Raw genomic sequence first — 12039 nt, 5'->3', positions numbered from 1 at the left:
AAACTTTCCAATTCTCGATTTACTCTAAATGATGCTGGCAGAGGGAAAAAAAACTTCTAAATCATCAAGTTTTCTTATGTTTTGATCATTAAGAATACATAATGAGATACTTTATGATATAAAGTGAAGGAGAGTTGACAAAGTAAACAAGATTCAGGCCAGATGCATGTAAATTTGGTGAGTTTAGACATTCATCGCAGATTAGCACAATTAAAATTCAATTAGCTGGTATCTATTTAGGTTTCCCAAGTAAGGAGATGAAAATAATTTGCCCACACACTGAATGACCAAAGCAACATAAGTCAAATAAATAAATAAATAAAGTGTATCTTGATTTTTGTTATGCTATGCACTTAAACATTCAAATAACAAAACATCTCCTAAAAAATTTGGTCTGTCAAAAAAAAAAAAAAAAAAAAAAAAATGCACCAATGCATTTGATTTATTTGGATTGGAATTGAATGAATCTGATGATTCAAAAACTGAAAACGAGGTGATTTTCCTTGTGTACTGATATTAAACTCTGTAGCTCAGTTATGGGTATTAAGATATAGTCATCAGCTGTCATAACACTAAGCACTTTTTAGCCAACATAGCACGAGGCAAACATTCTGTCATCTTTTTCTGAGACCAATCTCCATCTCATCATCACCATTATTATTCAAAAGACTATTGTTAAGGGTGGACAGTTTGAGTCAATATGAGAACAGAAGGTGATGATGATTGAGGAGAAAAGTCAAAACGCATAATTATTTATGCTGATGCATGATCAAGCTCTTGGCCAACTGTATATACTGTATAAGCTATGTAATATGTATGTGCACTTGCAAGACTGAAGATTGAACGTTTAGCATGTTAAAAATAAATTATGTTTTTGAAGGTCTGAAATGTAGTATCTGTTTTCATTGTTCACAAACTTCAAACTGCGTTTAAATGAATGAATCAATCCGTTTGATTGGCTGAATGATGTTCCAGGATTATTGATAGAACAGTCACAGCATATGGACTTTTTACTATTTGTCACTTCACTTGTCTGTGTTTGCATGTTCCCAACAGATTGTCAGTCTGTGCATTAGTGCTGGGGATTTTTCTGCAAGATAACATTATGTATTTAAAAGCAAGTCATTTGAATCGTTAACTCAGCTGATTTGATTAAACGAACTGATTCATTTAGAAATGCAAGTTGTGTTGGTTGCTCGGACATGCATTATTGTTAGAGCCTTCGTTGGACTATTTTCACTGGTGGAGAAAAGTAATCATCAATATTGTGACTAGAATTGAAGTTACTCAGTGTTAACTTGTTTAATTAGCTGTCATATAAAGTCAATGGTTGTCAAATTATGGACATTTGAGTGGGAAAACATATTTTATGCTGCTAAGTTAGGCTCTACAAACCTGGGTAGACCTTACGATACATTTCTTCAGAGGTTGACAACTAGATTAATAAAGTTAATCATTGTCAAGCTTGTTCTCAACAGTAAGGACATATAAAAGTCATTAACAATCATTTATTTTTTCCTCTATACAATAATGATGTTACCCAGCATTATTTGCCTGATGACTGCTGTGGTCACAGTTTGTTCCCTTTGGCTGGGAGATGAGGTAACTATCATTGTGCTGGCAAAAAGCAGCTTTCTTCATTGACAGCCATTGAGAAGTAGCCGTATATTCTGATGAAATAAATTTCACAACCTGAAATATTTCATTTTATTACGATATATATTACTAGTGCCCAGTTTGTCTTTAAAAAGGCTCCTAAAAGCGTTAACTTGTGCAGACATACTACCACACTCCACTGTATATGATTTACAATATAAGTTGAGCTAAAGTAAGCATGCCACCCAAGGGCAATGCTATTTACTTGACTGAAGCACTTCCTTTGATCTGTGATTTTACCAAGATTTTCTTCCCAGAATGCATGTGTGTAAGTCGTGGAGCTCTTGCTCACTATATGAGAGTATGTCAGCGGGCTCTCTAGTATAGGCATCTGCTGTTGGCTCTAAATCTCCTCAAATAGCAGATTTCTGCAGCTGTTAGTGGCACCCGTACAATGTAATGCTGCTTTAGTGTTATACAGTACATTCCTGCTCCTACGTAAATTGTGTCTTTTTCATCACCACTTAGCCACTTTGACGCACAAAGAACATAATTTTAAAGAAAGATTTTATAGTGTTTCAGCCCATGCCACACAATTACTTTAGGCTGAAAATGACAGGAGAGTCTATGGGCTGAATCACAGCCACGTTAACATTGTTTTGTGGTTTACTTAAGTTCTAATTCAAAATTATATAATACAAATCCACTCAGCCAACTTCTGCGTATCACAACATGGTCCATTATGTTCCACACCATACTGCTGGTGAACTGCTTTCTTCCATTCCAAACTCCTATGAATTATTTGGATTCAGCCTTCAGAAGCATCAAAAATTGCAGCTATGGTTGATGGACAGAAGTGTATGTTGAATGTAAAGAACAGATCTTGTGCTCCTCATGCAAGAGAATCCTATTCTCTTAGGACTCGATGTTTTATACCACTGTAGACCATTGCTTTATATATATATATATATATATATATATATATATATATATATATATATATATATAGACACACACACATACATATATGCATTTCATCTATGCACCACCTTAGTTTCCCTCATGACAACATCCCCACAGTTCACATCCTTAAAACCAAAATGTCTGGGATAATATACAATAAATGTCGTCTTGCAGAAAGAATAATTGTATTGCATCAGAAACCTAGCGCCTCTGAACCTTTGATGTGCCCTCACGTTAACACATATGGAGGAAACTCCAATGCAGAAGCAACATTAGAGATGTTCTCCAGTGCTACATTGCCCTCTGCTGTTCATTGTGCAACTCCTGCAGGGGACGATCAAATATAGTAACCAGTGTCAGAGTCATTAAAATGAATGAATAATTAAAAATGCATTAAACCGGAACAATAAAAGCACTATACAGAATGTTAGTAATATAGCTTCCTGACTTGAGGTCAGATTAAAATGCTTTAGGGTGCTAGTGTTTGGTGTAATGAGAAGACCATCCAACAAACCTTAGAACAACAAAAAGAAAGCAATGTGACTTCATATGCTTATAATTCAGCAATTATTTGCCATCATGATGGTCTAAGCACTGATTGTATTAGGTGCAACAAGTGTAGATTCCATGATTTTAAATAAATAACTTTAATGAGAGTAAAGCAAAGTAAACATAAAATAGCATAAATCAACTAAATTAGAGAACAGTACGATTGTTAATAACTAAGACAGCAGTTGATCAGAACATCTTATATTCCATATGTAACCATGTAATGATTACTACCGCTCGAACAGTTCAGACAAAAGCTCGCTCACTTCTTTGACTCAGTTAACATGAATAAAAAAAGAAAAAAAGAAACCATCATGTCTAAAGTGCCCGTTGTTACATAAAACACAGACCAACTATAAAGTGCATGATTTATAAATGCAGTGGGAAAAACTTGTGGGGGGTGGGGGCATGATGAAATTGGAAACTATGACCCTATATAGTTGTTCTCTTTAAAAGTCAGCCCATTTGTGCTGATGTCACTGACATGTAACTGTTTGATTCCACAGTCATGGTACTATGGCAAAAAATCTCCTGTATACTCCTGGCTCCTATATATTTCACCTATGAAATTTTAAAAGCCTTTGTTATTTTTTCTCACATCATATTTTGAGTACTCTTTTGCAACCTCTGAACCCTAGTAACAAAATGACAACACACAAATCAGAGTAGCCATAATAACCCACTAACATATTCTTTGAGTGAATATATCCATAGTATGGAGTGCATACAGTGAAACGACACCCTTCAGTGAACAATTAAAGCATTTTACTCTTTTTAAATAGTATTTTTATCTGATTAACAAGAGAAACCACTGCCCTGCAGAGGTCATATATTTCTGGTTAATTTATTTTAGGTATTTATTTATTTATTTATTTATAAAAACTCTGTCATTCGGCATAAATCTGCATCTCGGGTCTGAGCTCTCTCTGATGAAAACCCGTGTGGCCCACAGCTGTGGAATAAAGTCTGTTACTGTGTAGCGGCATGCAGCCGTAGCTTGGGCAAACACCCGAACTGGCTCGACTGGTCTTAAGGGCTTTCGGACGTATGGATACATAGCTTTCAGAATAGTCCGTGCGAGATGGCACAAACATACTGTGAGTTCTTGTCCTACTTTGGGAAGAGAACGACAGTCTGTGGTCCCGCTCCAGAGTCATTTTCGCTTGACCAGCTGGATGCCGTGTTTTAACACTCTGTGACCTCTTCGACCTCTGAGGGTCCCTGCTTATTGCACGGATGTACTGGTAGTCTTCTTTAGAGTTGCTGAGAGTCTTATACATCAGCCTGTCCTGGTTGTGGTTTGCAACACCAAAACCATCACTGGACCCGGTTTGTTTGAAGTCAGGGCAGCTGTATTCCTTATGTAGGGTTAGGTTGCGGGGCAGTGCTACGGATTCGAGCCTGTGTTGAGGATAGTTGTGCATGGATCGACTCTGCTTCATTTTAAGAGCTGATCTGGCTCTCTGCCCACTGCCATGCCTGTCTGACTTCGAGGGCACAGGCATATCAGGCTCAGAAAGTGGGTGCTCAGGGGAATAATGTGACACCATTGTCACCCTGTACTTCCCATCAGCCCCTTCAGTTGAAATGAGCATCTCCTTCCCAGAGTTTGACCTGCTCCTAGTGTGCATCGTTTCTTGGCACTGACGGTCGCCTCTTCTAAGATGGGGCTGGGACCCAACTGGACCCAACGGCCTTTCTTTGGCTGCATTTTCCTGCCTAATGGACTGACTGAAATGTCGTTCAGATAAAGCAGAATTAAAAGCCTTGTAGAGAGACGGGTTCTTCACTTTTGGCTGGAGACTGACATCTCTGGTCATGAAATCAGACTCATTGTTCATTGGAAGGTTGCGTAGAGGCTTGTGGTAGTTCTCGGTACTACCCATCACCTTCGATGAACGAGAGGGCAGTTTGCTGAGTGTGTAAGAGAGAGTGTATCCATGATTGTTCTCTCTGTATTGATTGTGTCGAGCCTCTGAATAGGGGCTGTACCTATACTGAACCTTCCCATCTTCAAAGTAGGGTCGCACTTGCTGGATGTCCGATGGTGGTGGTTTTTGGTAAGCTTTGCTCTGGCTGCCTTGACGCTGGAGGTAGAAGAACTTGTCCTCTGGTGGAGTGTGCATTGAACGCACCCTGCGGATGGTGGGGTAAACGGAGGCTCCATCCAATGGTGGATACCTTGGTCCTCTATGTTTATAGATACCGGCTGAGGAGTAGTCTTCCCGTTGACCCTTATATTTAATGGACTGGTGCAGGGATCGTGGCCCAAGGGTACTGCAGTAGTTTCTTGAGAGAACTCTGGGATTGGGATGACCATCATCAGGCTGATAATAAGGGGTGCTTTGCCCAACTGGACTTGACCACTGTTGGGAGAAAGCAGACCTTTGGTCTCTGGGTTTGTACTGGTATACCACACTTGGTGGAGTACTTGAAGTTTGTGGAAGAACTTCGTGCACTGAAGCAGGCATGGACGTCTCTGCCAGTATAGCTCGAAAGTTGGCAGCATTAGCAGCCTGCTTGTTGTGCAGCGCTTCAATGGCTGAATGACTATCCAAAGAAGAGAATCTATCTGAAGGAGTTGGCTGTAAACTTCCATGTACCTCCATCTCCGCATCAAGGCTTGATCCACCTCCATCTGTACCAACTCCAACATGACGGATGTTATCTCTCATAGCTGTCTGGCTCTCTAGAGCCTGCTGAATCTCTGGATCTCTGTGAGGAGAGAAATCCTGACAGGGCACATGAGTGCACAAGCCACCAGCTGATGCATCACAACCATCAGAAAAGCTGTGTCCGCTCTCACTGTCATGGCAGGCGCAGGTGCTGCGTAGGCTGCCTGCATCGGTGCGGCTCTCGGTAGACATGGTGCTTGATGGATCTGGTAAGGTCCTGCTAGACACATACCGCTCCTCTCTATCAGAGGACGTCTGTAGAGGAGGAGGAAACTGAAGTGTGAAGAGTGGGTACTGATGATGAACTGGAGAAACAGGTGTGGGAGGTTCAGAGCTTCCTCGTTTGCTGAGTCGAGTGGCCTGCTGGGCAGATTCAGCTAGAGCTAGAGCAAGCATACGAGCAGCACTCTTTACTGAAGGCTGGGGAGTTATGAGAGACACAGACCTCACTAACCCAGGAGTGCATTCAAATGTCACTGCACCTAGATGGAGAAAGACAAACCAACATACTTTTAAATAGAGGAACACAGCTAAAATACAACTTGAAAGTGTTGTTAAATTCTAACTTTCTTTACTTTCTGGCTTTTTCTCGCGGTCCTAAATATCCTATTCCACATATTCCATTAGGTCAAATGCTAGCTGAGCTAACATTGTTAGCTATCTCTCATTGATATTATTAGCTGTTTCTATCCCAACATATTCCTTCAGAGAAAAAATGCAACAGCTAACATTTTTAGTTTTCTCTTGCAAACATTCCCATGAGAGGTATTCATACCCTAAAGCTGGATCCAGGGTGAAAAGTTTTGATTTTGCCAAGTTAAACTAATAATTACATTAGGGTTGTTAAAATATACAAAGCTCTTAAGAATTTATTTACATTTGTAATTAACAGCTTAACACCTTCTAAGGCAATTTCTGTGGATGGCACTTGTAGTGGAACATGTGTTTCTTTATACCAATATCTGGATAATTTCATTATATGTATGAACACAAAAATGGTTCTGACCCGAGTCTGCTCTTCTGTGCTGCTTGACATCCGTGGATCTACTTTCTGCTTTGCAAAAGCTTGCAGAACGCTGATGGCCTTCCCCACCTTTTGTGGACACACTGGGCTTTTTCACAAGGGACATGATGTCAGAAGGACAGGACACGGTACTATTCTTTGCTACGGAGCTCTTTGCGGTGCTCTCATGGCCAGTCTTAGAATTGCTCAGTTCCAGATTACTTGAGGTGACTGGCACTTCAGAGGGTTTGTGATTTGCATCTTCAGAGCGCTGTGGGATAAGATCAGGTGGCTGGGAGGGACTTGTGACTTTGTCAGAAGTCTTGGACTCAATGTGGCTGCCTCCCACCTTTTTGTGATTGCCTCTTTTCTTACTTTCAGATGGAGTGGGATCAAGCAGCTGCGTGGACTGAAAGGCCAGTGGGTCTATGTCTAAGGAGGCTATGCCTAGAAACTGAGAATCTGCTGCAGGGTGGGGTGGAGAAATTAGAGCTGGCACACAAGAGGAAGAGGAAACCGTGTCCTTCTTGTGGTCTTTGAGACTGGACCGGGAGTCTCCAGTCAATCTGCTGTCCAGCAGCTCCTCACTGAAGGAGACTGATAAAGCATCACTGGTGGAGAGTGGTCGACGTGGACGATAGATATTTGATCCACCTGAGACAAAACATCAGAGATCAACCCATGGATGAATATATAAAAAGAACTGTAAAACAGCCGACAAATCACTGGAAACAACTGTATTAAAAGGTTCTGTAACGTTGCTCTTTCTCCTAAACGACACCACTGAAAACATGTCAGCAAACCCCGGACACACATTAACACAGACTGATGTGATATCTCGGGAAGCATATTTCAGTGTTATGTGTTAGGCAGTAGAGAGTGGTATTAAAAAATGCATATAACACCTTTAAGTATGGAAAAGTGAAAAAAAGTGAAATATGATTTTTACCTTCAAAGTTATGTGAAGAGGAAAGAGATTCTTCACTTTTAGCAGAACGTAGTGTTCCACTGTCTCCTCTTCCGCCTATAAAAGCAAGTCAGAGTTTTTTTGTTTTGTTTTTTTTTCACAAAAGATTTCTATTTCAAATAAAAATGCTGTTCTTTTGAACTTTCTTTTCTTCAAAGAATCAGGAAAAAGGGAAAAATTATATATTTCATAATATTAAGCAGAACAACGGTTTTCAGCCTTGTTACTCAAGCACCAAATAAACATATCAGAATTCTTTCTGAAGGATCACGTGACACCGAAAACTGAAGTAATGACTGCTTAACATTCTGCTTTTCCACCACAGGAATAAATTACGTTCTAAATTATTATACACTTATTTGAAATAGTTCTTTCTAATGAACAGTTCCATCATTACTTTTGAGCATTGCGTAAAGTGTGAAAATCATGACTAAAATGCCCTCTAGGTTAGGCAGCTCGCTAGGATTTGAAAGGAATACAGGTTGATACTGAAAAGAGAGTCAAAGCTGCACCTGGAAGGGGAGCGGTTTTCGTCTCACTGGGCTCACTGGGGTGACGGTGCAGTTTGGGCTTGGCAGTAGCAGAGGACTTTCCCATATTAAAGAAGGAAAACCAGTTTCCCACAGGAGACTTCTTCACCTTGGTTGAGCCCTTTTTCCTGCATTTACCAGCAACAGTTACCAGTTACTACTTCACATCTGCATTTTCCTAAAAGATGGGAATACCACAATACTAAAACAAGTACAAACTGACAGACCTCTCAGAAGGGAAGTCTATAACGGTGTGGAATTTGCCCTGCAGGGCGGCAGGCCCCTCTCCCACATCAATGTACTTGCTGTCCGGAGACACAGGAGAGATGAGCTGGGCTTGAGTTCGGGCCTGGGCTTCCTCTAGAGAAAGCAGCTTGGTGGATGGAGAGCTCACCAGTAGAGACTTGGGTCGAGCTAAAGTCATGTGCCCTATGGATTCAGGTTAGAGTTATGAGCTCATTGAAGATCCTCATTAGTAGAGTTTCATCTAAAAATCATTTCTGGTGGGAGGTAGAATCGCAGAGGCTTATTTCATTTCTCACCTGTGCTGTGGCGGATCAGAGTGCTGAGTTTGGGACTGAACAGAACGTCGACGTGATTAAGGATGAACTCAACAACCACCGACTGAACGCGAACTTCCAAGAAGGCAGAGGTGCCGTTGAAACACGCCGACTCAATCTGTTTAGACCTGCAGCAATTGAGGAACAATGAATGAATGCAACTTTTTGACAAATAAAAGAGGTATTACTAAATACTAAAGAAATACTAAAATCACCTGAGAAGGTTTGGAGCCCAGACAATTGCGAGGTTTTTGCAGTGCATGTTGGTGACAGCACTGTAGGTTCCCATACGTGATAAATGCCTCATGAGAAACTCAAGAGTCCTGGAAATAAAGCAGAAGAATTGCCATTAATATCATTAGGTATTAAAGGCACAGCTAACCCAAAGATACAAGTTGTGTCATTTCCTTACCCTCCCTCATGTCATTCTAAATCTTTGACTGTATTTTTTTTTTTATTGTACCACATTATATGAACAAAAAATATAATTATTCAAAATATCTTCTTTGATGACAGAATTTAATTTTTTTTGGTGAACTATCACTTTAAATATGTATTTTTTTACATTGGTGGTCACACATTTACTCAACACCCTAACTAGCACAAAAGAACAAATGTAATCATCTGATGAAGAGAAATCTGCACTTCTCTTTTTCACCAGTAGAGGATGCTGTACGCTCATCTGACCTGTAGTGTGGAGGAGGCAGCTGCTGTATGACGTCATGGACTTTGACCAGCCTCTCCTCATCAGTAGCTGCTGAGACAGCATCCTGGGAAAATATGGCAAAGCATCACCTCTCTGTTCCGAAACATGTGGCCATGTACTATAGCAGTGGTTGGATGCTTACTGAAAATTTCTCATATAGCTGGTAGGTCAGCAGTGGGTTGGGCAGCTCCCGGAAGTAGAGTTTGCACAACGATCCCATTGAGTGAATGTCCTGGATGTAGCTGTCCTTAGTGAGATCTGGAACATGCTCCGAGTCAAACTCATGTCTGTAGACACAAGAGAGTAATGCATTTTCTTTAGTTTGATATATAAAAATTTAGTTTTTAAATAATAAAAAAAATATATATTTTAAAACCTTTATTTTGTTTAAACCAACATATTTTATCATATTATATATATATATATATATATATATATATATATATATATATATATATATATATATATATATATATAAGCAGAACACCTGTTTTAAACATTGATAATAATCATACATTTTTTTGAGCAGCAAATCATATTAGAATGATTTCTGAAGGATCATGTGACACTGAACATTCAGCTTCGTCATTGCAGGAATAACATTCATTTTTAAATATATTAAAATAGAAATTTTTTATTTTATATTGCAATACTATTTTTCGTCAAATAAATGCAGCCTTGGTGAACATAAGACACTTCCTTTTAAAAGCTTTTAAAAAAAATCATACTAACCCAAACCTTGATTTCTATTAGTTTTCCAGGCCTGAAAAATAAATTAACCTCACCTCAGTTTCTGAATGTTAGACGAAATCCCAGATAAGCGGTAAATTCCGTCCACGACTCCATGTCTCTCAATGAACTCGGTGCAGCTTCTGATGACCTGTGGGACTGTTGGACCAAAAACATTAAATCTGCACTTCATCACTGTTCAATGAAAGATTAAGATGCAAACAAACATCATCTAATGTCTCTCTCTCCTCACCATCATGGCCCGAGTTAAGCAAATGTTCTCCAAGGTCACAGCCGAACACTCGCTCTTTCAGGATACCTCGCTGTTTCAGCTTCTGCTTGGTGGGACGCGACTTCATGAACGTGCGCAGAAATGTGATCAGCTTGCCGTGCTTCTTAGACACTACAGACAAATGAAAATGAAAATAACAAGACTTTGAAATCAATGCTACCAGCTAGTAACAAACTGTAGCTTTAAATATGCCAAAACTGAGTTCATTTGACATTAAATAAAAATGATGTACTAAAACAGAAAACTGCTATAGATTCAAAAGTCTTAGTATTATAAAAATAAACATTTGTGAGGTTTTAAATCCATTTTTTTTTATTACAATGGTCAACTGATGAGTCAATGATATATCTTAATGAACTAATGAAATAATAATCATGTCATCACTAACTGATGAAATATAAGGTATTATAATTATCTCTATGTTCGCAGGGAAATTAAATATTCTGGCAAAAGTGTGTACCTGGTTTGGCCAAAGAGTTGGTCACATTTGAAGGGATTTTCTCACTAATGAGTTCCACACATTCAGAAGGAAAGAATCCCACCTTTGAATGAAAAAACAAATAAATCCATATCATATCTCATTTCATTTTAAGAATTATGATAATCACTCCGTCTGAAATCTCTTAAAGACACAGCTGTGTACAAGTCTGTGAATCCCTCTGTTTATAAAATTTACAGTCTTGCTACAGCACAATATATGAGTAGAGTATTTATAGTCCTGCATATCAGAAGAAATTACTTTACGACACATTTATCACCTCAAAAATTCCTCCCTTATCAGCAACAGAGAAACTCTGACTGTGATGAGTCGATGTTTTGACTCAGATGTGACACAAACGCTGCAAAAACAAGTTTCAGATGTATAGCAAAGAGATGATGACAAACCACAGCATACTACACTCACTTGAAATCCATGTTTGCCCCTCCACCAGCCAGTGTCTTCTTTTGGAGGCATATCTATCACTGACACTATGTCTCCTACCTTTTGAGGAGAAATTACGCTTCAGTTAATACCAATTCCAAATATATTATGCAACAAAATGTTAAATATATATTTAAACACATATACCTCAAAAGAGAGTTCATCTGCTGCTTGGGCGATGTAGCGCTTTATGACATGGGCCGCAGCTACAGCGGGAACATTAATAGAGGATTCATCATGAACCAGCAGGTGATTCCCTTTGTTATCAATCTAGAGAGTGAAGAAAGACGGAACTAATATATGAACACATGCATATAATCAGCAACCAATAAAACATCCACTTATGTAGTGATTTCATATTTCCAAAGGTGCAACATCAGTGTGAAATATGCACAATATGCTGGGAAAGAGCAAGCAAACATCTCATGCGAGTGAGCAAGTCGAGACAAGGAAAGTCAGGTGTCTCTCATCCTTGATAATGACTAACTGCATTAAAAAGAACGGGTGTGAACTCTTGTTTTATACACTGAGGACTGAAGTCTGTCCT

At 39.3% G+C, this 12039-nt stretch overlaps 2 protein-coding genes across 3 annotated transcripts in view; both read right to left on the bottom strand.

Annotated features, from left to right (window-relative positions):
* Positions 1 to 12039, bottom strand: part of LOC128029298 (protein turtle homolog B-like) — a 165372-nt gene that overhangs the window by 68387 nt on the left and 84946 nt on the right. The gene's annotated exons all lie outside the window — the stretch shown is intronic.
* Positions 3188 to 12039, bottom strand: part of LOC128029297 (rho GTPase-activating protein 32) — a 29415-nt gene continuing 20563 nt past the window's right edge. For both annotated transcript variants that reach the window (XM_052616988.1, XM_052616989.1), the window contains 14 exons: positions 11640 to 11762; positions 11475 to 11552; positions 11031 to 11112; positions 10532 to 10681; positions 10335 to 10437; positions 9692 to 9836; positions 9531 to 9613; positions 9059 to 9166; positions 8826 to 8971; positions 8511 to 8712; positions 8266 to 8411; positions 7736 to 7810; positions 6790 to 7440; positions 3188 to 6265 (listed from right to left, as the gene is read on the bottom strand). In XM_052616988.1, coding sequence (XP_052472948.1) covers positions 3996 to 6265; positions 6790 to 7440; positions 7736 to 7810; positions 8266 to 8411; positions 8511 to 8712; positions 8826 to 8971; positions 9059 to 9166; positions 9531 to 9613; positions 9692 to 9836; positions 10335 to 10437; positions 10532 to 10681; positions 11031 to 11112; positions 11475 to 11552; positions 11640 to 11762 — 4362 coding nt within the window. In that variant the 3' untranslated portion in view covers positions 3188 to 3995. The remainder of the gene's footprint in view (positions 6266 to 6789; positions 7441 to 7735; positions 7811 to 8265; positions 8412 to 8510; positions 8713 to 8825; positions 8972 to 9058; positions 9167 to 9530; positions 9614 to 9691; positions 9837 to 10334; positions 10438 to 10531; positions 10682 to 11030; positions 11113 to 11474; positions 11553 to 11639; positions 11763 to 12039) is intronic.

This window comes from Carassius gibelio, chromosome A15 (assembly GCF_023724105.1).
Source record: "Carassius gibelio isolate Cgi1373 ecotype wild population from Czech Republic chromosome A15, carGib1.2-hapl.c, whole genome shotgun sequence".
NCBI classification, from domain to species: domain Eukaryota; kingdom Metazoa; phylum Chordata; class Actinopteri; order Cypriniformes; family Cyprinidae; genus Carassius; species Carassius gibelio.
The sequence above is the reverse complement of the archived record's forward strand: the minus strand, read 5'-3'. Positions and strand labels throughout refer to the sequence as shown.